Source organism: Lutjanus erythropterus, chromosome 14 (assembly GCF_056507025.1).
Source record: "Lutjanus erythropterus isolate fLutEry1 chromosome 14, fLutEry1.hap2, whole genome shotgun sequence".
Lineage (NCBI taxonomy): Eukaryota > Metazoa > Chordata > Actinopteri > Lutjaniformes > Lutjanidae > Lutjanus > Lutjanus erythropterus.
In genome coordinates this window covers 4915685-4941966 of record NC_139330.1, presented here as the reverse complement: position 1 = coordinate 4941966, position 26282 = coordinate 4915685, and the positions used below count along the sequence as shown (strand labels likewise).

General features: G+C 38.2%; 1 protein-coding gene and 1 long non-coding RNA gene across 4 annotated transcripts in view; one reads left to right on the top strand and one right to left on the bottom strand.

Moving 5' to 3' along the window:
• LOC146315093 (uncharacterized) overlaps positions 1 to 26282 on the bottom strand; it is a 74443-nt gene that overhangs the window by 10090 nt on the left and 38071 nt on the right. The gene's annotated exons all lie outside the window — the stretch shown is intronic.
• The window catches only part of col21a1 (collagen, type XXI, alpha 1), a 35058-nt gene that overhangs the window by 5955 nt on the left and 2821 nt on the right, over positions 1 to 26282 (top strand). For 2 of the 3 annotated variants that reach the window (XR_014771852.1, XM_084735963.1), the window contains exons 2-23: positions 851 to 978; positions 1174 to 1734; positions 1910 to 2075; positions 2157 to 2385; positions 5310 to 5480; positions 7023 to 7100; positions 8225 to 8308; positions 10050 to 10112; positions 10545 to 10598; positions 11694 to 11747; positions 11847 to 11900; positions 18143 to 18196; positions 18289 to 18342; positions 18420 to 18473; positions 18840 to 18893; positions 21130 to 21174; positions 21272 to 21325; positions 21426 to 21479; positions 22770 to 22823; positions 24173 to 24244; positions 24526 to 24561; positions 25354 to 25398. Coding sequence is in view for 2 of the 3 variants with exons in the window: in XM_084735963.1 (XP_084592089.1) it covers positions 882 to 978; positions 1174 to 1734; positions 1910 to 2075; positions 2157 to 2385; positions 5310 to 5480; positions 7023 to 7100; positions 8225 to 8308; positions 10050 to 10112; positions 10545 to 10598; positions 11694 to 11747; positions 11847 to 11900; positions 18143 to 18196; positions 18289 to 18342; positions 18420 to 18473; positions 18840 to 18893; positions 21130 to 21174; positions 21272 to 21325; positions 21426 to 21479; positions 22770 to 22823; positions 24173 to 24244; positions 24526 to 24561; positions 25354 to 25398 (2187 nt within the window). In the remaining variant the exon portion in view is untranslated. The remainder of the gene's footprint in view (positions 1 to 850; positions 979 to 1173; positions 1735 to 1909; positions 2076 to 2156; positions 2386 to 5309; positions 5481 to 7022; positions 7101 to 8224; positions 8309 to 10049; positions 10113 to 10544; positions 10599 to 11693; positions 11748 to 11846; positions 11901 to 18142; positions 18197 to 18288; positions 18343 to 18419; positions 18474 to 18839; positions 18894 to 21129; positions 21175 to 21271; positions 21326 to 21425; positions 21480 to 22769; positions 22824 to 24172; positions 24245 to 24525; positions 24562 to 25353; positions 25399 to 26282) is intronic. The other variant, XM_084735964.1, reaches the window with a different exon arrangement.

Here is a 26282-nt window from a genome sequence, read left to right as displayed (position 1 = left end):
TATTTTTCACAGAAAGATTTGAATTACCACAAACAATGAATGGACTGTCCTGTCTGTTCTGTGCTTGACTTGGGCCTTGACCTAAGTAGAATGCATACAGTATTGTTTGCACCAAGTCAGCTTGTATGTGTGCACCCCTCTATACTAATGCCTATCCTGGAGATTGCCAGGCTTCTGCAAAATGCACTGCTGAGTTGATGAAAACAGTAAATCAAGATATTTCCATCCAATTCCTGCTGTAAAACAAAACAAAACCAAAAAAAATCTTTGTACTGTATGATTAATGTGGATCTACATAAAATGCATCAACCACGATTTAAACCGCCGGGTCACAAACCCAAATCAAAAATAACTTAAAATTAATGTAGAAAATGTCAGAGAATGAATCATAACAAATGCTTACAGTTCATGCATGGACTTCCTGCTATCATGCTTGAGTCATACACATTCATATGAAGCTTAATCAAATCACCTTCATCTAACAACTTTGGTGCATCATCCAGAAGGACAATATTACCTTGATGCACAAATGCTGCTAATTCGCATGTGTTTACAATGCCTGAATCATCTATTGTTTGAATTCATATTTTGCAGAGCCTGGCAACATAGCCAACACCCTTTCTAGGCAGGTAGTGAGATATTTTTTTCTGCTGTAAGGTTCTGGTTAAAGTCTTTGGAGGGAGGCTGAGCCAGAATAAATGGCAACCAAATGGAAACAATAATGAACAATAGTCTCAGACATTAACATCTGTCAAGGCAAGAACAACGCAGGGACCACATGTCACAAATGCTTGCATTGTCCTTTTCTTTTTCCCTGCAATACAAAGCATGTGTTTCCCTTTCCCTGTAGGTGCACAATTGGAACTTGGTACTGCTGCATAATGGGTTACAAAGCGACATCCATGCATTGTGTCTTAAGATGCCTGTGCTTCATGCTTCTCCATTTGTTTAGTGCAGCTCAAGATGAAGACATAAGAAGTAAGAGTGCTTCTGTCTTCATTTTCTCACACTTTGTTAAGCTTGTTGTCCATACATTAAAAACTGTCAAATGCATACAACTGGCAAAGGTGATTTAATGTACTGTAAATGCATTTTATTTAATGTATTCCTCCAATTAGACATGATTTATTGATTATTTAACACTGTTCATTGTTTATTTCCTGTCTGCTTCAGGTTGTAGGACCGCACCATGTGATTTGGTCTTTATTCTAGATGGCTCATGGAGCGTTGAAGATGTCAATTTTGAGATAGTAAAGCGATGGCTTGTCAACATAACAACAAGCTTCAACATCGGACAGAAGTTTACCCAGGTTGGAGTCGTCCAGTACAGCGATGACCCCGTTTTAGAGATACCTCTGGGGAAGTACTCCTCCAACAAAGACCTCATCAAAGCGATGGAGTCCATTGAGTACATGGGGGGAAACACAAGGACAGGGACAGCTATTAAGTTTGCTACGGACAAACTATTTGGCCTGTCTGAGCGTGGCCCTGCAGGCATTTCCAGAATTGCTGTTGTCCTCACAGATGGGAAGTCTCAAGATGAGGTTTTGAAAGCAGCAGAGGCAGCAAGGAAAAAAGGAGTAATTCTGTTTGCAATTGGTGTTGGGTCAGAGACAGAAGAGGCCGAGTTGAGGGACATTGCAAACAGGCCATTTTCAACTTACGTCTTCTCTGTTGAGGACTACAAAGCTATTTCCAGGATCATACAGGTCATACGACAGAAACTGTGTGAAGGTAAGCAACTCCTGATCAATGTCTGGAGCTAAGCTAAGTGTCACTCTGCTAAAGTGAGGTCAAATATTATTTTCATGACAGGATCTGTGCACCACAGACTACTCAATTTCTTATGTTATTGTATATGTCTCTATGTTTATCTTTGTTTCTATTTCGCCATGTTTTTCTGTTGCAGAAACTGTTTGTCCAGCAAGGATTCCTGTAGATTCCCGCGATGAGAAAGGTTTTGATATTCTGCTACATTTAAATCTGGCTAAAAAAGCAAAGAAGACAACAGGGACATACTATGGCACTAAGGCCTATGAAGTAACATCTCGACTTGACTTGAGTGAAGCCACACGGTAATCACCCTCGCTTTTATTCTCTCTTCATCATGAGACATTTATTCATATGTTGACTGACTTTTACATTTGGCCACTCAGGAACCTTTTCCCTGATGGTCTACCTCCGTCATATGTCTTTGTGGCCACACTGAGGTACAAGGGATCAGTGGCAGTGGAGGAGTGGGACGTGTGGCGAGTACAGACGCGGGATGGGAAACCTCAGATGGCAGTGACTCTGAATGGACTGGACCACACCGTCATGTTCACCACAACCAGTAAATCTCCAAGTGGAACTCAAACGGTTACATTTTCACAACAGACGGCGAGGGTAAAGTAACAATATCATTTCTATGAAACAATCCACTGATTGTACAAATTTAAAGTATAATATGTAATATTTCCACATTAAAATGTCTACCGACAAGACCTATGTTATGTATTTTGTTGAGTTGTGTACCTGCTAAAAAACCAAGAGAAATCCATAATTTGGGTTGTCTCTGCTCAAGCTTGGAGACTACAACTGCAGGAGTGACATACAAAGATGTGAGCGAAAGTGTCAAACTAACTGTTCTACCATACCAGTTAATATGCCAGAAAAAGGTTCTAGCATGTCAAAAGTATGGCAAATGCTGCATGGCAAAAGTACGAAGATGTCCACTGCATATAGTCACATTTTGCAGTATGCAAGCCAGCACACTTTTCCGGCTATTCTGACAGTGTTTTGTGAGCAAGAGGGTAATGCAACAGTATGTACTTTGTGAGGGCAGCTACAGTACATACTAAAAAGTATGCAGTTTGGAATGCATGGTGAAACACACACCTGAATAGCATTATGGGAAATGAAGGATCCAGCATGGACATTAGCCCATACGAAAGACTACGAGTTAGCATCTCTAGGCCTCTACTGCCTGGATTTATGACGATTCTTATTTTAATCTGCGTTCTGCTACACTCCACATTTCTGCCTGACAGCACCAGGTCTTGACTCTGTATTGCTCTGCCTTAGTCGTGGTCTTGAATTGGCCTCAATCTCTAAAAGTTTTGGTCATGTCTTAGTCTCGATACACAACAGGTTTAATCTTGGCAAAGCACTGCTTATGTGTACACTTTTTTGAATCTGTTTAATGCAGTTATGCCAATTCTCAGTAATGCTGGTTACCTGTCAAAGACAAAGCACACTCACACTGTTTGGTACAGGTAATGAATGTTAAGTACATTCTGCCCACATCAGGGTAAAACATCACCTCTTTTTATATTCTTCTGATCATTATTTCATTTACTACAGCTCTAACAGAAACTGTCAATCAATACTCCTCTAAGGTTTAAGCTTTCAACCACATAATACTTGTTATGTAACCCATCAATCCTAATCCTCCTATTCTCACATCAGTACTGCTTGTTTAAGCCTGTAGACCTGTCGAGGTCTGTTTAACCTTTACAAAGGAAGAAGCCACTGTATATCTGTGTGATTGGCAGATTGAGTTCTTGTCCTTGAAAAAGTGGTATTATTGTGCAATTGAAAACTGTTGCCCTCAAAGAGGTAGCACTATATTTAAACTCTTAGACAGACAAAGACTCAATTGTGGTTTAATTAAAAGCTGCAGTACTTTTTATATAAAACATTTCTCAAAGGACACAAAAGACTTTTCAATCAGACTTATTATATTTAAGATCATAGTGATCTTAAAAGGAACCTTTGCATTGTGGGATTCCACTAGAGTAGCTTTGCATGATTCACAGTTCAAAAACATCCAGCATTTATCTTTTATTGGCCCTTTATGCAACCCTTCAAATCACCCCACGGCCAAAATAAGCCGTTTTAGTTGCTGTCTCTTTAAGGCTCCCCTCCCTAAAAGCCAACTTTCTTCTGATTGGTCAACTTCTCTGAAGCCTGCCAAGAGATATGACTCATGCTTGGGAGCGTCGCTCTACAACTACATTATTTTTTTTGGAGAAAATAATTCTCGTCTTCCCTGTGATGTCCTCCGGCTGCTCTGCCATAGTTTTCAGCTATTTACACAAGTTCAGATAGTGTTAGTTGTTGTTTGTGGCTACTTTAGTCACTAGCTGGCTAGTTAGCTCAGAGATAGATCATCTTATGCAAGACTTCTAAGCACAGACTTAACTTGGTGAATAGTGATACGCGGCACTGAATTTAATTAATTTACTGTTATCAGACCACAAATGAGACAAGAATTAATGTGTAAAGTTGTTGGAGCCAGTCGGAGCAGAGCGTTTCTTGGGACTGATCAGTCACATTATGCACTGACTTTGGTGAAACAGGATCATATTTTATGGATTTAATATTTTCTGGGTTTCCCTCTGATGTCCTCTGGGTGTTCTGCCACATGAGGGACAAAGATTTACTTGATGTTAGCAGGTTAGCCACTTTAGCCGTTAACTGCTAGTCAGCTCAGTTAACTCTGCCCAGACTGGGAGCTGAAACACTGGAGGAGTGCATTACTGACTAGCAGTAGCGGTTAGCTACTTTAATGACAAGTAAAGTAAAGTAAAGTATCTGTCCCACAGAGAGTTAAGCAGCTGGAGGACATCAGACAGAAAACAATAAAATATGTAACTGAAAAAACACTTTCTGTGAGACACACTGAACACAAGCAGTTCCAGCTATGTCTGGAGTGGATGACCATAAAAAGAAATACATGAGGACTTGGTATCAGCCCATCGTCAAAAGGAGAAAAAAATGTTGAATCGTTGTATTCAGAGAAGTCTGAAACCTGAGCGTTTTTACTTTTTCATACGTTTACCTTATTATCTGAAACTCTGTCCATGTTTAATATGAACACCCATCATTATAACTATATATATGTGACAGAAAATAAGGAAAAGCATAATAGGTCCCATTCAATTCATCATTAGGTCACATGGAGTCTTTGGATATGATAAAGCACAAAGTGGGCATACATTTTTACATATATCTTAAATTGTGTGGCAGTTATTTTCTGTTCTTAACATACAAAAGTGTCTCCTTTCCCTGTAAAAGGCTGTAGTATTTGGAATAAATGCTTCATAACTATGACTAATTTATATTGTCCAAGTTTTAAGACGTCAAACTGTCTCAATCAGTTTCTGAGTTATTCCTATTTCCTGCACTAAACAATTACAGCACTGTACACACTCTCTCCAGGGAATGGACTATTTTAATTTTTGTTTTTAATGTCTTTATCAGCATACTGCCAGCTTGCACCATTGCATTAACGACCATTTCCTGTTCTTTGTCTATGGCAAAATCAGCTGTTTGACGAGAAGTGGCACCAGCTGAGGCTGCTGGTCACTGAAGAGGACGTTACTCTTTATGTGGATGACCTGGAGATTGAAACCCTTTCCTTGGAGCCTCCTGTCGGTATTTTCATCAATGGAAAAACCCAAGTTGGAAAATATGTCAGCAAGGAAACAACAGTGCCAGTAGGTTTATTAACAACGCTATTTTAATTATATACATGTTGTTTGGTTCCCAGAGAAATAATCCAGCAATACATCAACTTGACTATAGAAAGAGGGAACACTTTGTTTAATGAGCAGTTGAGCAAACTCAGTAGTGATATATGTTTTAAACATCACACAGTGCGACGCAGTTTATTGCTGCCTCCTCAGAGACATGCTTAACTCCATGGATAATAAATCCCTGGCAAAAATGAGCCATTTCGTCCACATGGACTTATTAATCTTTGTTTTATTTGTCTCAATTGGCACATTTTGTGCCAAAAATGCTGTATTTGTAATAAATCATAATTGTGCTGTGCTGTAATTTGCTCTGGAGAAGGGTATACAGTGTGCTGTTTTTTGAGCACTGATGCAAATACATGCCTGAAAACATTATATAAACTTTTAATGTCCGATATGGAAAAGAAGAATAACTGTTTTGCGCAATACACCCATTTAATCCAAATAGTCAAAACACCTTTTATTATGAAAAAAATAGCACACATTGAGCATTTACAAATACCTCAGACATATGTAAGCGATTAAGCTCATTTGGCAATGTTGCATTTGTGGCTGTAATGATGGTCAAGGAAACAGAATACATGTAAAATAAATTAAAATTGAATAAGGGAGTCGTTTTTTAAACTAAAATTCTTGTGCAGCTATCTAATACCTATAAAGAAATGCCGCAGTATTACATATCAAGAAATAACTTTGTCTGTGCAGAAAATCCTTTGTTTAAAAAGAGAAAAGAACATAATTCACTTGACTTTATCATGCCAGCCAGCATGCTGACACATCATTACAGCTGTGGTTATTAACATGAACCACAGCTTCATAGTGAATGTTATTGTGTGTACTGATCCATTGTTTTAAGGATCACGTAGTTTGGAGCCCTTGAGCAAAGTGAATGAAGTATTATTTCTGGATAAGCACACTTGTAATTGGAAACAGATTTTACAATGAAATGAACCACGATGCAATTTTAAATAACACTACATTAGAAGCATCAGACCAGACCAGAAATTCTTATCATGTTTGAAGCCACTGTTATCATTAAGAAAATGTAAACCATATTGTTTAAGATTGATTTATGTGCCCAATCATGCAGTTGCACTAATGTTTTCATGTGGCTGGAAATAATATAAATCACATGTGAGGATCATCTTTCTGCTCACATGGTAACTGAAGTGAAACGGTCTATGGGACACTCTGGAGCCATTTTACCACCAACATCAACAAAATACCAAATAATGGAAGAAAAGTGTAACGTCGCTGCAGAACACTTCCAACACTGAGGGAGGTCTGGCAACATGTAGCTGCTCAATGAGGGCACTTATCTTTCCTCTAACAGTTATACAATAGCTATTTCAATTCATTAGTGGCAAAGCTCTGATAAAACTGAACTAAATGTTGCAAAATTACCCCCATATTACAATTTGTTTGTTTTGTTACCTTGTTTGGAAGCTCCAACTGCAGACGTGTTTTTAACAAGAAGTTCTTCTTTTTTAAAATTTTCTTTAGTTTGAAATACAGAAACTTCGCATTTACTGTGACCCCGAGCAGAACAACCGAGAGACTGCGTGTGAAATACCCGGAGTCGTAAGTACAAGAGTCTGCTGGGCTCTGCGCTTGTTTTTCCAGTCCAAGTGCAACAAAGATAACTTCTTCTCACCTAATTCTCACCTTGTCCTGCTACATCTGTTTCTGCTCTGCACAATTTCACCATCAGTTAACTTCACGCCTCACGCTGTATGGTATAAAATGATTATTGCTTTCTATTTCATCAGTATAGTCCATTGTAGTGTTGTGTAGTGAAAGTGTACAGTCAGCAAATTCAGTTAAAGTCACATCTGTTTATGCATAAAATAATATGTTGGAGGGGAACCCGTGGCTCAGCTTCAAACATTTTGCACTCAGTATATTTTTTTAACTGTCTGCTGGCCCTAACTGTGTTTATGAAGCAGTGGCTCATTGTTATGCTGGCTCATAAAGTGCTATAACCACAGAGAGAGTGCCAAATTACTATTCCTAATCTGAGGCTGTTTCATAAAAATATCAAAAAAGACAAGATGAGAAGTCTAAAATTACCTATGCTTGCCAATACTTCCACTTCTGTCCTCTCTCTGTGTGCATTTCAATGGTTTATTTGCAATAGAATATCAAAGTTCGGTTACTGGATTCCTTTTGAATTGAGGATCAGACGCCTTTTTGGCAAAATCTCACAGGATTTGATTTAAAAACAAAGACAGCTTACAGTGTATGTTTTAGCAGAAAGAGCTGCTTACTCAAAGTAAGATACAGATTCATTTTGAATGTAGCGGGTAAGGTAAGTTTTTGTGATGAAAATGGCTTATTTTAAAATAATTTTAATGTATCAAAGACAAATTTCGGTTTTGAAATCTGCGAAATTTAGATCATGTTTTGGTTAATTGCTAATCAATTAGAAAATGGTGAAAAATATTCAACGTGACATCTTAATCTGCTTGTTTTATCAAACAGTCAAAAATGAAATAAACCAGAAAATATTCAAATTTGAGAAACGCAACTAGAAACTTTTTATTAAAAAAATAGCTCAAAATGATTTATAGATTATATATATTAAAATTGTTGCTGATAATTTGTTGTCTATTGTTGTGGCTTTAATATATAATCCCGTATGTGTGCTGCCCTCCATGTTTGGTCTTGTCTATTATTTATAAGAGTTTATTTTTTGTTAATTACAGTGCTCCAACAGTCCTGATTACACTGAACCAACTCAAGAACCTTGTGTTTGTCCTCCTGGACCCCCTGGACTTCCAGGAATAAAGGTCAGTAATTTAAAAAAAACACAACATCTTTATTCCAAAAGCACACTAATATGACTGAACAAGCTTTTTTTTTAATCAAATAAGACAAAAACTAGATATATTAGGTTCTTTATTAGACAGTATTAGACCCTGTATTAAAGTCTTATTAGACTTTATTAGAGTATAATTAGTGACAACAGAACTGTTCCGTAAACTAAAGTGTATAATTTCCCACTTGTAGACCTTTATTAGATTTTATTAGAGGGTAATCAGGGACACACTGTACTGTAAACTAAAGGGAAATCACTTATCTTTCTACTTAAGACACACCGTCTAATGCCTGGTGTCATACAAGTGGGAGAGTAGCAAAGATGGATGCCTGGATCAGTTGTAATGTGTCCATAATTATCATCTAATACAGTTTAATAAGGGTCTAATGGTGGAAAATAATACACTTTAGTTTGCAGTGCAGTTCTGTTGTAATGTGTCCCAAATTACTCTCTAATAAAGTCTAATAAGGGTTTAATAAAGAATTTAATGCTGTCTAATAAAGAACACATTTCAAGTTTTTGTGTAATTTGATACAAAGTACAGCTTGTTACTTGTTATTAGTGTACTATAAAATAAAGTGTGTCATTCTTTGTCTTGTGTCATTTTGTTATACAGTATATATATGTATATATACATATGTGTGTAGTACAGCATGGGCTGCCACACTGAAACCCCTTTACTGTGAGATATCAGAGTCTGTTCTTGGTTTAGCACTGAGCTCAACCTCTTCTAGCTCCTAAGTACTCCGACAGTTAAATATTTACTTTAAACAGTGGTATTCTGTTGAGTTTAAATCAGAGAAAAATAACTTAATCTTTAACAATTTTGGTTTATATGTAAACTCAGGAATGACAGAGAGACTGAGTGGCTTCTGTTGGGAGACAAAGCACAAACGCTTTCTTTCTTACAGCTTAGCCTAGAAGTTTGCTGGATTCCCAGGTGACATCTAAATGTTCTAAAGCTCTGTGTTGGAAAATTATGTGATGAACACATGAGGTTGCACTTTACCAATAGGTCAAATCCAACTACAGTCATTACAGTCTGTAAACACAGATTTCCTCCACAAACTGTTGTGTGTGGGAGGTTTTAGCACTTTCATCTCTTAAATACAATTACCTGCTGAAAAGATTTACGAATTATGGCCCCTTTACTCCATTTTGGCAAACTGCCATTGTGAATAAGTTATGGTTAGTCCGCTGTACTGTACTGTGTGCTTAAAGCAAACCAGACCTCTGCCTTAGATAAACACTGGTTTGAATGGAAAATGACCAAATGAGGGAATAAACCTACGTCTCTGTCTTTATTGATCACAGGGTATCAACCAAATAATACCAGCTCCGGTCATAAAAGCCTTTACGCAAGGACCTCAGAGAGATATTACCTTAGGAACAAAACTCTTCGTTAATAAAACCTACATGGGTTCGGGCATGTTTGTGTTTATAAGATCACCGCTATGTTTTTACTACATTTACTAATAGATCCAAAATGCTGGGGCCATTGCTGGCTCGCAGATGTTCCTCACAGCCTCACATTGTGCACAAGAGCATCTTACATTAGACAAACCAGCTTGCTCAGCAGGCTTTATGGATAAATTAAATCAACACTCCACGCTTGAGAGAGAACATTGTTACCACTTGGTACTTTACTTTGAGGTTGGTCACAACTTGTTTCAGTTACACATGATTAAATGACCTTATTTCACTTTCTTTAGGGAGATCAAGGAAACATGGGCAAACCTGGTCAGCCTGGACCTGCTGGTGCTGATGGTAAGCCTGTGAGTACTACATAGTTCAATATACAAACATACAGAACATAACCGCCAACAACAGCATCCACAATAACATCTGAGAAATGCCAAAAACCAATTGGGTTAATGTATCTATTTGGTCATGAAAATGTCTGCTTGTTATGTCTATGTGGTCAGGGCTGCTTCACAATGTTAAACACTCTGGTAAATGTACTTATTTACTTATTTTTCCAATGGGTAAACAACAAGAACCTTTGATTATACCACTGGTGGAAGCACCGCAGCACAGTGGTGATTTTGTGTGATGAAAAGCATCCAAAAGCGAACCACATGTTGTGCAGCATGATCAAAAACTCAGAGAAAGAATCCAGCCGGCAGCCTCGAATCACTTAGAGAACATGCACACATTCGAGTGCTTAACCAAATGTGTTTATCTCTTGTCTTTTTTGTTATTTTAAGGGGATCCCTGGCATTCGAGGAAGTCCAGGGCTGCCAGGTGCACCAGGAGTCGAGGTAAAGACAATTTCAACCACAAACCCCAATTTCAAAAAAGTTTGGATGTTGTGCAAAACATAAATAAAAAGAGAGTGCAATGATTTGCAAAAACTTTGTATTCAGCTGAATATAGCACAGACAAGACAAAATATTGAATGTTAAAACTGATAAAACTTATTTTTCTGTAAATATACACTCATTCTAAATTTGATGCCTACAACATGTTTTTAAAAGGGGCAACAAAAGGCTGGGGAAGTTGTGGAATGCTCAAAAAACACATTTTGAACATTGCACAGGTTTGTGGTAACAGACAATAGCATCATGATTAGAAATTAAAGGGGCATGGATGGGGTGAGGTTCAACACTTTGTAAAACAACAGTTTCAAAACGACATTTCTCAACACAAAAACTGCAGGTATTTAGAGAATTCAAAATCTACAATCTATAATATCATTAAAAGATTCAGAGAATTCAGAGAAATTGTGGCATGTAAGTTGCAAGGTTGAAAAACAACACTGAATGCCTGTGACCTTTGACCCCTCACGTAGCACTGTATTAAAAACTGCATTAAAAACCCACATAATTGTATAAAGGATACTACATGGGCTCGGGAACACTTTGTAAAAACATTATCAGTAAACACAGTTTGCTGCATCTGCAAAAATTAAGACTCTATCATGCAAAGACAAAAAAGTGTGTTGTGGTCTGACGAGTTGTGTCCTCTGAGCTAAAGAGCAAAAAGGACCATCTACACTGTTACCAGCTCTAACTTTAAAAGCCATCATCTGTGACGGTATGGGGGTGTGTTAGTACCAATGGCATCATGGGTAAGTGTCACATCTGTGAAGGCCCCTTTAATACTGAAAGGTACATACAGGTTTTGGAGCAACATATGCTGCCATCCAGACAACGTCTTTTTCAGACGTCCCTGCTTATTTTATCAAGATTCAACTGAATATAGGGGGAAAGTTTTTGCAAATCACTACATTCTATTTTTATTTATTTAACACAGCATCCCAGCTATTTTGGAATTGGTGTTTGTAATTGACCTGTACACTGAATTCAATCAAGAACTGAAAACTTAAAGCTAGTTTCCTTTGTTACTTCTGTTAGGGTCCACGTGGGCCAGATGGGTACAAGGGCGAGCAAGGGAGGCCTGGCGCTCTGGTAGGGTTAAATAGCACATTTACACAATTATTTCATAATTGGTTTCATTATCATGCTGCAGCACAAATTTGTTATCACAAAAATCCAACCTTCTTTCAGGGTGAGAGGGGCATGCCTGGATTACCAGGATCGCCTGGACAAGCAGGAGAGAAGGTGGTGATGTTAATTATTCAAATATGGCGACTGCATGTCTGCTCAATAATACGGTATCCAGATGTTTTTCAATATTGTTTATTGTTTCAAGCATGGAAAATGGGTAAAATTGCTGAAGACACTGACTAACCAAAGCTGAGAGAGAAGTGATTTCCATAAAAAAAAAAAACAAGTGACCGTTAAAAAGAACAAAACACCCGTTGAATTGTCAAGGTAAATCTCCTTTTTATGAGATCAAATGTAGGATTAACAGGAAATCCCTGCTAGACACATCAACTTGAGCCGTTTGAACATTGTTGCATCAATCACTCTAGAAACCATATGTTATGAATATAAAGCCAGATCCACAGGGACAGTGAAAAATACAACTTCTATACTGAGGGACAAGAGCCCTTTGCAGAGAGAGCATGAAGGCCGTCAGAGACTTTTTAAAAGTGTTCATATTTCCTGACTTTAGCTCTGCCCTTTCCATAGAAAACTCAAACTGCTGAACTTAATTCGCTATTTTTATGAAGCCGGAGGTGTATTTTTTCTTCTTGCTTTGTTGTTTCTCTCACTTGCATCACGTCTTCACTCCTTTAGCCTCTCAATTACAGTAAGATCTGAGGTGGAGATACATCTTCTTTTATAAGATAAGATAAAACTGTCAGCTCAACATCTTTCACATTGGAGGCCAGGGGGAGAATCTCTGAGTACACTAACCTCAGTGAGTGATGCCTCGGCTGGATAACTGCCTCTCCGGCTGTTCGTTCCCACAGATTAGAAAACATACATGCAGTCGATGCTGCATGTTAAAACAAGGCACCTGCTGAGTCTTTATAGTATTGAAAAGGCTTTGAATTTGATGTTCTCAAAATAAGGTCTAAAATGTAGTGAATTTCATTTACATTTTTTTGTCTCGTCCTTTTGTTGGATTAAATAAACACCATAAATGACAGAAATAACTGGTGTGACTCCGATGTTACGACAGTACAAGTACTGTTTACATAAGTATATTGCTTTACACTCTTCACTGTGGAGTGTGCACATGCTCTGGTGTGAATCAGTCAGTTGTCAGGAAGGGAGACGTCTCGCACCTTGCTACTAACAAACAAATGTTAGCTTGTCACCTCAGAATGGGCAAATGCTAAGGGATTAAGCCAATTCTCTAAGCAATATGAATATGAGTATAACTATAATGTGTTTTATTAAATTCACGTACTTGGTAAATAATTATTTTCTAGGGCTTAAAAGCCATGCTGATTTTCTATTATATCCTTCATACTTGTGCCAGTATGGCTGTGGTTTCTTGCATTAAATTTCATCTCAGTGGTATTAAGAAAGTAGTCTTAAATTTAATTTGGAGAACCCTAAGGGTACCCTGTACTAGCAGCTTTCATTATGTGCATGGATAAGAATATGCAAGAAAGCAAAAGCATACAGTATGACCAAATTTGTCATACTTCAGACCTCAAAATAGATAGGATTTCGAAACCAAAAAAAAAAAGGGTTTCAGAGACAAAGCAGGAAACAAATCCTGCTTTGTCTTCTGGGAAAATCAGAGGTGTTGGCAAGTATGAGTATGATCTACAGGGAGAAAGCACCTGTCAGATGAAATGTGTAAACTCACACGACCAGTCCAAAATGAATACAGTAATCCATAACAATGAAGGGACAGTCCAGCATTTGTGCTCAGTAAGATATCAACCACAGTCACAGCAGAGGCGAGTAGAAGCCCAACAGTCCGACAGCTTTATCCAGAACTCTCTTATTGCTCTCTTATTGATGCTCATCTGAACAACATTTTGTATTTAGTGTTATTTTGAGATACAGTGAGGTAATGCATCCTCTCTAGGTTGCATCACCTCTGTCATATCCTCCTACCTTGTAATCAGTGTGACTACAGCCAGTTGGCCGAAGTGGAAACAATTCAAGCAGTTAATGTCATTTTGAAAATCGTCTCAGCTGTCTGCAGACACATGTGTGCACTCGGAGCAAATCCTGCTGTACCATATGTCCCATTATTACTGTTTGACTCACAGGTCCAGGACGTATCAAATTAAGTTTTTACTAGTGCCTGGACTGTCTGCTCAACTTTCTTTGATTAGGTCAAATGTTTTGGGTTCTGGCCATACAAAAACACAAGGAGAGGGAACACAATGTGGGAATGTACTGCTAAAGATTTATTGTATCTGTTTTATCCCATTTCCAGTTAACATGAAAGCAGCATGGCTTTTACTGCTCTATCAAAGTGCTCTTTCAAAATCCCATAATGAGACATCTAATGAGTGTTAATGGTCTGAGGCATCACGAATGATGAGATGAGCATCTAGGAGGTGCACTGCCAGTGATTTTCCATCACTTTTTACATGGCAAAGCAAGACATCTGCCAAATATGTGAAAGGGCAAGTTCAAAAAAGCTCTGCTCAAATGAGGCCTACATGTAAGTAAAACATTCACAGAACTGTAGATAAAATATATTTCCTCACTGCCCCAGTCAAAAATGGTCTTTTTAAATTCTTCAGAAATACTGCTTGACATCTACAGCGTGTCTACATATTCACAGTTACTCATGTCACAGTGACATTAAGCACAGTGAAGCATCAGTCTATGTAGAATCTGTCTTGTCTGCATGTTTCAAAGCATCCAGTGAATGAGCAATATATTCCTGTTCTATTTTCCATCCACACAATGCATATCATTGTTGCAAAAACACAGCAGCATGTGTGTGCGAGCGCAGCACTGGCAGCGCACAGAGAGCAAGTGATCAGAGCAGAGAGATTAAAGTTTAGCAGTGAAGCTGTTGCAGTAAATGTACAGTTTGTCCATGAAAGTTACCCTGTCTTGCTTCCGAGCTACTAACTAAAGTGAAGGAAGAGTCTGGGGGATAAAACCAGAGCAGAGTGAGCTGCTTTCTGTCTCTGGAGCACACTGTGCTCCACCTATATTACATATACATACACATATATATGTGTGTGTGTCTATGTATATTTATTTTGGGCACCAGCCAAAATAGACTTTAAGTCCAAATAAATGCTTAAGGTCATGTTTACGCCTGTCAGATGCAACTGACATGTGAGATGCACTGAGCTGGTGCAGACAGCACCGTAAATTAAAATGAGAGCATTTCCGACTTGCTTGTGTTCAAGACAGGCAGTAGTGCTAAAGTCCTCTAGTGACCATGAATGTCTTTACAAAATTTCTATCTATTTAATCATATCAAAGATGTTTCAGTCTGGACTGACTGACAAACCAGATGACCAACATCTGTAGAGTCATGCCACTGGCTAAAAATATTCTCAATATCCTCCCACATGAATCAGTAAAATGCTCAGATGCCTTTGACTCCTCAACAATTCAAATTTTAGCTACTTGGCACATAAACTTAAACTGTTCTTCATAAGGGCCAAGTGAAAATGTTCCAAAATCTTTGGTCAAGGCATCAAAGATCCATGTATGACAGAATAACCTCTGAAGAACATGAGGTCTTCAACCAGTGGGGAGCCACTAACCCTTCTCTCAAAGTTGGAGGGAATCATCATCATCCTGTAGCGTATGGGATTTTCTTTGGATATAAACACATTTACATCTACCTTACCAAATTACTCCCATATTGTAAGACCACCCATGGGTGTAGTCTCATTTTCCTGGCATAGGATCTAGAGAAGAGAAACATGAGATGTCTGCTAAATGAGGTCAGAAGTACTAAATTCAAGGACATAAGAGGAAGAGCGACTGTTGGCCAAAAATTAGCTCCGTTTGTGTATTTACAGTCTGCAGTATTTGTTCATGACCACAACCATTCATCACCTTTGAATGACCATTTTATGCTAATTATGTGTTCACCCAGTTCGTACTATTCATTGACTACGTTTATAGGATTCATTTTTGACAGAAATCTGCATTCCTAACTGAGAGAGTGAGCACGCCTTCTCGCATCTGCTTACTGAAAGCGGGCTTTTCAGCACATCAAAATGTTCAAACACACCAGTAATTGCTCACACTACCTACTTAACCCATTCTCACTTCAAATGTATCAAATACAGGAACTTGGTCAGCACCCCTAAGCTTCAAAACTATTATACTCCAAGTACCCTTATAGCATCATTTCTGGAGGCATCCCTCTAGTGTTATGTTCTGAGGAGCTGGTGACGGAGGAGGTGTGGTGGATACATGAGTCAAACAAATACAAGTCTTTCACCCAGGATTACAGGGTTAGTTTTTATTGTGAAACCAATAGTCAGCGTTAGCTTCTTTTTAACTTATGCAATGCACACAAGTTATGTAACATACTTAAGTTACATTATATGCTTAAATTATCTAACTAATGTACTTATTTTAACCCAAACGATCTTTTTCTAGACCTTCCCAAGTATTTTTATTGCTTAAACCACATCAAGTAGTTTTCATTTTGAACGTCTAACCTCAGGCCTTTCTTGGACACTGCATATTTGATGCTGCTAACTTGACTGGGGAAACCCACATGTGCAAAATTGACAGTATGTAGAGTATTATAGTTTGAAGCGTAGCACCACTGATCCAGCTGACATATTTGATGAGTTGGGAGTTAGGACGTGTTGATCTTTTCGAGTAGCTGTCCATGTTTTATAATGCATGGTGTTACATAATTTGGTACACTCTAAAATATTCAAAGACAAATACAGCACAAACACGACCAGTTGGCTTCCATTATTGTGTCTTTACTACCCTGGCTGCAACACTTCCAGTCAGTGGCACCCTGAGCTTCTAAATCCTTCTTCGCTGTAGCTCGTTTGTTTTGGAATGGAATTCTACTAGCAAACACAAGTGTAGCGACGGCCACAGCTGGAGACATTTTTATGTTTTGATACCAGAGGAACATGAACACATGTTACTGGGGCTGGTTTCTTCACTGAATACTGAATTCAGAATATGAACAAAAGAAACTGTCTACACTTTGAAAAAAAATGCCTTTTTATATTTAAAAAAAATTTTTTTTTTTCAAAATGAAGCCACATAAAAAAAAGTTGTTACTAACAAAAGTCCTTGAGCCAGTCAGTGATGGACACATCATTTGACTTAACGCTGTTCAGTCATTTGTTCCCTCCTGAGTTGATTAACATATTTTTGAATGACGAAATGCAAAGTTTGAGAAAATAAATGATGTAATGTCCCATCTTTCTCCAAATGCTGTTTGTTTGAATGAGAAAATGTGAAAACACAGTGACACATCAGTCTCTCGAGTTTGGCACCACTCAACAGATATTTAATTAACGTCTAGTTTTAGGTCAACCAGTGCAATTTTAAAAATGCCAGAATGACGCAGTGAAACATGTCACTCCCTTATGTTTCAGTCCAAGAAGTTGCTAAATTCATGGTCTAGCCCAGAAAATCAAGACCACTGCTGACTAATATCAAACCCTGACTGCATATTTGTGACCATGTAGACATTACAATGGGTCTTTGAAGTGCTTTTGTCTCACACAGTATAATTTGTCCCTCCTGATCCAGCTGGCAAAGAGTCATTAAAGCTGCATATATTACTACTCTGGTTAATTTCACAAATTTTCATCACATTTTATGCAATTTTGCCTGCTGCCTTGACAGTATGCCTGCAAGCTTCTTTAAATCTGTTTTTGACTGCATAGCATCAGATTAACCACAGACAGTCAACAGTTCTCTTCAGTCAGGCCTTTTTCCAAGGATATTGAAGACTACAGTTATTAAATCTCTCTAAGAGAGTCTAATCTGGATGCCTCAGTAATAAATGATTACAGGTCCATTTTAAACCTACATTTTTAGGAAAGAACAGAACAGTGTCACCACATCACTATAGTCATCTACATTTGCTAAATAAGTGCATTGAAGATATCAATAAATAGCTGTGCCTACAATTGAACACAGAACAAACTGAGATTAAATGTTTTTGACCCCAAAGAACAAAGTCAGGCCTTAAAGAATTATTCTTTACTGCAGCTTTCCAATGAAGTAGACATAAACTTCATGTTAAAGTAATCTGTAGCTATATTAATTTAATACTTCAACTCTATGTGAATTGTTCCTATATTTGTTTGCTTTCGCATTTTGCTTATAATGTTTTAACTATTTTTTGGCTTGCTTTGCCTTTTGTTTTTCTGGTGTTTAATTTTAATGAATTTCTTAATTTCTCTGAGTGGCAGAATCATCACAAGCTGAACGTTTAGATTAGTCAGACAGCTTAGATTATAGAGGATATAAACTAGTTTTAGATCACATCTAATAATAATCCTTTTCACTTTTCTCAGGGCTCAAAAGGATCCCCGGGAAATGTAGGGTTACCAGGAAAAGCTGGTCCAGCGGTAAGGATGCAAACAATTCTACAAAAGAGCTCAGTCACTGAACATGATGTGAGAAATATAACAAGTTTAACCGGATGGCGTGATATTTCCAGGGAGAAAAAGGAAGCATGGGACCTCCTGGGCCACCTGGTTATACAGGAGAACCTGTAAGTATAAAACAACTCAGAACCCAGAGGGTGCGTGCCATTATAATTGTGTGTTAAGTCCTTCTCTCTGATTTCAGGGCCTACCTGGGAGAGATGGAAAGGATGGATTTCCAGGTGGACATGGTCAAAAGGTTTGATTGTTTTGATGTTACAGAACAGTCTGTTACAGAGCTCATGGATTAGGAGAAAAATAGCGGCATCAGGCTGACTAGGCGTGCTCATTCTTAACAGACTTTGCTGTTCCCAAAAGTTGTGTTGTTGATGTTTGGCAACCATGGAAATGTAGTCATACAGTGCTGGTGTCCCCCTTGTCTTTTTCCAAACCTCATTTGACATGAACACCAAGAGATTTCTTCATGTTTTAGATCCATATCTATTTCATAAATCCAACTTGTAATGAAAAAACTATGCAGCGATGATGTGTATGTAGGAATCTGGATGAAAATGAAATTATAAATATAAATGTTTTTTGTCTTTTGTTTCTCCATTGTATAAAGGGAGAAGTTGGAGCCAGTGGTATTCCTGGCGCTGATGGGAGGGAAGGCCATCCTGTGAGTTGTAAACACAGACATTACTCATTGTGCTCATGTTTGGTATTTTGCTGGTTGTTTGAGCTGTTGCTATTGTCGTCTTTACTTGGACTTATGGAAGAGAAGCTGAGGATTTGATGCAAATTGTGCATGAATGACATGAAATGCGCTGCCATACTGTGTTAAGATTTAAACCTCTCAGCAAAGCAAGAAAGAAAAATGGCAATGTTATGTTTGTGGTGCTTTCCATTACGGTTTACAAAGTTCCTCTCAGATAAATTGTAGCTGACATGAAATAACACTGTAAGTAACAGAGGAGTAAAACAATACTGTGCAAGATTTGATTTTATGGATCATGCACATTTGTATGCATAACGCTTTTTTACCGTAGCAAGACTGCAGTGTGTTAACATAGTGTCAGCAGTACAGAGAGAACCCCTGACAGCCAGTAAATTAGGGGTATTTCCCCTGTAGTTCATCCCAGGATAACCCTGTTATGTAACAGGCAGGCCCAGGCTATAATCTAAGGCAGTGAAAGTAACTCATCGGGGGAATGCTGTGGTGCTCTGGCAAATCTGTTTTAGGAAGAAAGTGTTTCAACTGGGCAGCCACCCCACGGATCATGATTATAAATGTGATCCAAAAGTTTGTGATGGGTCTACAAAAGATGAGTCAGTTGCTCCACAAGGCTGTGAGCCATTTTTCCCCACCAGAACAATAGAGTTAACGATGTCTCCAAGGAAACAGGATCAGGGCTGCACTTCCTCAAGTTAAAACAAGATGAAGTTAGCACTTGGGTGTTAGGGGAATCCTCCACCTATAGGTTAAGTGTGAGTATCTGGGTGGCTCCATCTATATTTCTGCTCATCTGTCTGCTGCTTTCTGTCTAATCTATTCATTATGGACACATGTTGCACAATCTTCAGTTTGAGGCAGCCACTAATCATCTGCAAGCATTTATCTCAGAAAAAAATAACTAAAACAAAAAAACTAAAAAGGCTTTCCACAGAGTGGTTTTGCCGCATTTGTTGAACCACATAAACTTGCAATGCATTTGTATCTGTTTTCGTTCTTTTTCATAAGTGCAATTTGAATAACAACTAGGTTTTGCATTATTGCATTTATCAGCAAAAAAGACGTGTTCACAGGTCAATTGCAGGACATATGATTCCACTAAGGACTGTACAGTTTGACATTGTGATGAAGCCTTAGACAGTGTTCTACTATAGCATTTATTTACAAAAATATAATTTGCAAGAATTTATCCTCAAAAGCCCCCAAAACACGTTACTCTTGTTTACAACTAGCCAACCACAACTGGGGAGTATAACATTTCATTAGACACTTCTTGATGCAACATGTCAGTTCAATGAGTTGCTTTTATTGAGTAATTGGCTCCAATTGTTACTAACACAATGAAATAATTATTCCACTGTGATTGCAAGTAAACTGGAACCTGTTTTTAGTATCAATTTAGAAACACTGCATATTAGAACATACGGTTTTATTAAAAATGTTATTTCTACTAAAGGAGAAATCTGTAAGATATTTACTGCAATAAATCATAAAATGGCCATGATATGTCATCAGAGATTAAGGAAACACGCTAAGTTGAAATACTCGCTTCTATCTTCCTTTGAAATTTCTATTCTGGTCCTTAACTTGGGCTTTAGTTTGCCTGTTTCACATTAATTATAGTTCAAATTAATACTGAATGTTCACCAATTGAGTCAGTGTCTTTTTTGAGTCATAACAAATCATTAATAATCTTGTAGATGGAGCAGATGTTTGTAGCAGTTAAACTTTTGTTAACTGTTATAAAGAACAATTTAACAATTTGTTAATTGACAGGTTGTCACTGAACTCCAACTCCAGAGGCTCGACCTTGCTTGTTATTGTCAAATTATAATGTTGCACTTATCATGCACTCCTGCAGTGTTCCTGCAGCCTGCCTGAGCTTCCCCAAGTCTGGGGAGAGGGAAACAGGATTTCAACCTATTTAATATAGACTTTATGGCTCCAACTCACCATTTGGACTCTTGTAATCATTCTTGGATGGACAGTTGTTCCATATTGCTCCTTTAAATATTGTAAACCTCTAGCAGTACATAATGCTAGTGCATACTATTACATAATTTGATCAGGACTGGATGAACAAACAGAAACATTAAAAAACAATTCCACTTCACGTGTTCTTGTTTGGCATTGTAAAATATATTTATCTGCAGTACGGTTTAATCTGTTTCCTTGCTCCCAGGGGATGCCTGGGTTGCCAGGAGTTGCAGGCGTGAACGGACAAAAGGTGAGCTCCTGCCTAGGTAACAAGTTCCTTATGTAAATGCAAAATAAATGGACCAGCAGTTTTGTATAATTATTTGTGATTGTGATTCTTATTAAAGGGGGAGTCTGGTTTGCCTGGACCCAGGGGCTTCACAGGATCAAGTGGACCACCTGTAAGTTAACAACTGTTGCACTGTTTGTAAAAGGGCAATTAACACCAGTGTTAAAACTGAATCTGACAAGTTTCCAAAGCATTTTCTTTCTCTACCGTAGGGTGAGATGGGTTTACCTGGTGCACCTGGTGTAAAAGGATCGGCTGGACCCAAGGTAATTATCTGCTCCCCTAGAGCCTCTTCAAACAGCTGTATTGTGATGCAAAGCTATAATGAAGCTAGCAGAAATAATGACCAACTTTCATCTTACCAGCGGACATCAAAAAGATTTAATGCAGTCTTTAAAATGGATAAACTGTGCACTAAATATAATGCAAGTTTATCCCTCTCTACATGCTCGGGGCTGCGAACGCACTGGCTCAAACTATGACCCAGAAAAGTCAATACTGTAGATCAATCCACACGAGCTGGCATCAGCGGCCGACAAGCTGCAGGCCGAGCCATGACATGATTTAACTTGAGTCCAAGCACAACGTCGTACACTTACACAGCTGCTAACAAGTACAGAGGATCAGTGAGGAGGGATGTTACGTGACACTGCATCCCAACATCTACACTCTTAGAAATAAAGATGCTCATTAGCATCATTAAGAGTTCTTTGGTTCGTCATTTTTGGTTCCTGCTAGAACCTTTTAGAGAATTGTGCTTGGGAACCCAATATTAAGAGTTATACCCAGCACCATCTATGAGAGGTTTCATCCAGAATTGGCTATAAGAGGTTCTAACAAACCCTTTCTTCAAAAAAGATTCTTCATAAGCAAATAATTTTTGATTGAACCTCAGGCCTTGAGAAAAGACAAAACTTCTGGAAGTCTTATTTCTAAGAGTGTAGGTTGCCCAACAAATACAAGATGTATTGTGGTGTACAGTGTCATTACTTTGGATAAAGTTAAATCTTTAAAGCTTTCTAACCTCAGAATAGATTGAAATGCACAGAAAGTTGCTTGGGTCAGCAGCATTGCATGTTTTGTTTGGTCACTGTTTTTCTAAAATACACTTTAGCACAAGTAACGATCTCTTGGCCTCACCGGCAGTGCTAAATTAAGCGATGATCCGGCCCTACTGCTTTCGTCAGTGGAATTTTAGTGGAAATGTAAGCAGTCTGGGCTTGTCTGGTCTGGACGCTCTGTCTCCTAATCACTTTTCATTAGCTGATCTGCCTTTAACAAGCCAACGTGTATTGGTAAATGGCACACGAGTGAAAAGCTAGTTTATGGATAGGCAGGCAATACTTTGATTTTATGGCTGAGCGTCAGACTGCAATTACTGAGGCTTGTTCAACTGGAAAAGAAAGCATACGACCAGACACAATTAAATGTTAAGCTGCAATACACCCAAACCTCACAAAAATATGCTGCAATCCAGTCAGTGATATGATGTGGTTTGGATGTTATTTCATTGTATGTTTTCTGTAACATAAGACATGTTTTATTCCTTAATCAAGGGGAGTAAAGGCGAAAGTGGAAGTCCAGGTGTACAAGGAACACCAGGGCCTGCGGTACGTTCCCATTTAAATTATCTAATACGAAGCAGGTGGCCTCATGTCTGATTCAAAATACTGTAACACTACACTGTGTCTATCCACAATGCAACAAACTACAAACTCTAATTCCAAAAAAGTTGGGACATTGTATAACATGTAAATAAGAACAGAATGCAATGATTTGCAAATATTTTTCAACCTGTATCCAACTGAATACAGTACTAAGATAAAATATCTAATTTTCAAATGGATAAAACTTTATTATTTTTTGTAAATATACCCTCATTCTGAATCTGATGCCTGCAAGACATTCCAAAAAAATTAGGACAGCAGCAAAAGACTGAGAAAGTTGTGGTATGCTCAAAAAATACCTGTTTGGAACATTTAACAGGTAAACAGGTTAACTTTGTAAAAAAAAAAAAAAAAAAAAAACTGTGTGGGCAAATAGTCCAATGGTTTAAGAACATTTTTCAACGTGAAACAGCAAGGATGCATTTCATCATCTACAATTCAAAATACCAAAGAAAATCTCTGCACCTAAGGGGCAAGGCCAAAAACCAACACTGCAACACTGAATGCCTGTGACCTGTGACACTGCATTAAAACTGCAGTAAACACAGTTTGTTGTTGCATCTGCGAATGCAAGTTAAGACTTTACCATGCAAAGAGAAAGACATATATCAACAACACCCAGAAAAGCTGCAGACTTCTCTGGGCCTGAGCTCATCTGAGATGGACTGACGCAAAGTGGAAAAGTGTGCTGTGGTCTGACGAGTCCACATTTCAGATTGCTTTCATAAATCATGGACATCGTGTCCTCTGGGATAGAGACGAGAAGGAACACTCTAAATTGTTGGCGTAGTTGACTTCACAGGCCAGTATCCGTAATGTTATGAGGGTGTGTTAGTGCCCATACTATCATGGGTAACTGTCACATCTGTGAAGGCCAGGTACATACAGGTTTTAGAGCAACTGCCATCTGGACGTCTTATTCAGACACATCCCTGCTTGTTTCAGCAAGACAATGTCAAGCCACATTCTGCATGTTACAGCAGTGTGGCTTTGTGATAAAAGAGTTCAGGTACTAGATTGACCTGCCTGCAGTCCAAAACTGTCTCTGATTCAAAATGTGAGGTGCATTATGAAGCTACAACAGAGACCCCGGAGGTTTATCAGTTTGAACATTAGATATCTTGTACTTGTACTGTATTCAATTGAATATAGCTTGAAAAATGTTATGTTGTCCAAACGTCCAAACTTTTTTGGAACTAGGATGTGTGTTTTTCTGGTTTTAAATCTTATAGTATATGAATGAAGTGTATTCCTCTTTTTAACGATGGGTGTAAAACTGCATGCTGTTAAAGGGGAGTCCAGGAGAACCAGGAAACGCAGGTCAGCCGGGCCATCCGGGCATGCCGGGCCTGAAGGGCAGCAAGGTATTTCTGCTATTATCTTTTTCTGCCAGTGTTGTGACACTCCTGCTTTCCCCCTTTCATGCAGTTGAAACATTTTAAGATTTTTTTTAAGCTTTGTGGTTGTAGCAAGTAATTATCACATGCAATTTTTGGACATTTGAACAAAAGATACCTCAATAATTCAGATAAAGGACACCAATGTATTCTGGCAATAATTTTTTGTATTTCATTTGGAACTTTTATTCGTTTTCCTGCCACAAAACATACTATAAAGTTATATCCATACCTTTACTATTTTTCAGGGGCAAAGAGGAAATTCAGGTGAAAGAGGAGAGCTGGTAAGACAAATGACACTGCCACAAAGCTTACGTAGCCAGACAAGCAGATCATACTGCAAACGTGTTGACCTCTTTCAAACTAATCTGAAATAGTAACTCAAATTGAGAAGCTGACAGCACTTCAGCAGCTTTAAATATGCATGAGTGTAACTTTAGATAGACTTTGGTCCAAAAGAAGTCACTAACATTGATCTGTTAGATTAAAATCACAGTGTGGAACTCATCCAATAATAGACTTTTCTAATGGCAGCCATTTCGACAAGAAATAGTAGGATAAACACAGGTGTTACCACAATAAAGATTCTGTTCAGGTCTAACAGAGTCAGGCTCCCCTGCACTGCAAGTGGAACAAGACTTTAATTCGTATCATTGGCAACACCTGTGTTTGCCCTAGTATTTTATATAAATGTGGCTATATATCACAGTGATGATAGGTTTGGAAAACAATTATTCGTTCATTTTGTCTTTTGGAAGTCTAACTGGCTATTTGCTGTTCCACTGTCTTCCAACGTGGTTTTCTCCATTACACCAAACTGGATCAGTTTCATTTCATGAACATAAAACCCACTCTGGAAGGCAACTAGGAAGTATAATCATAGCCGTCTAATCAAATCTAACGGGTGATAATGTGTTGCATTTAAAACACATTAGCACCCATAAATACTGCTGAAAATATACACTGATCACAATGTTTGAATGGATTATTTATCCTGCAGTATTATCTGTTTATGCTGCACATACAAAAATGACCAGTGCTTTAATTTAACATTAATTTAGTGATTTTCTCTCCAGGGGATGAAAGGTGACAAAGGAGACCGTGGTCGACCAGGGGAACTTGTGAGTGGTTTTGATCAGCTTGTTGTGACAAAGTCTTTTGATATATACTCAATACACATTAATTACTTCCTGCAAGAATGGTCAGTGTCTGTTTGTTACATAACAGAAAGGCTCATAAACTGTAACTTAGTTTTCAGTGTAGACAGCACCACCATGTGGCCATTATGAATCACTTTCAGTCTTCACTCATAGCTCCTGAACCAAGACACTTACCAGTAAAACCATGGTAAAATCATGTTTTCTTGGAATTTCTTGGTGCAATACATCTAATCTATCCACATAGGCCAGACACACTCATGTACAGTTCCTACATTTCTTGCCATTTAATTTTTTTCCAAAACACATCACACTCCTCCTGCAGTTTAGTTATATACAGTTGTAAGATATTTGCAACCAAAGTTAGATGACACAGTAGGGCTGCGCAAAAATGTTTAATTTCAGTCTGTATCAATAATGATTGCTAATTTTTAATGACATAATTTTAAACAAGACAGGGAGAAAAAAGCTTGACTTCAACAACTATATTTTGAATATAATAGGTACACGTGTGATAGATTTACACTTAAAGAACTATTTTTGTATTCATGTCATATGTCGATGGTGCAACACACCAGTTAAACGATCGGCTGTTTGTGTGTCACTCGAAACATGCTCCATTATCAAGAGATATAACAGACTGAGCCAGGGTATATTCATTATGTGCTTTCATGCAGTTTGCATTTTAATGCACTTAAGTGAAGCTATTCAACAATTTTCTTATTGCTACTGATAAAGAGTCTATTCACGATGCATGTCACTATTCTTTTATTGCCCAGGCCTGTGACATAGGCACATACCAGAGTCATGCAGACAATTTGATGCTCTTTAGCCAACAGGTGGTGCTA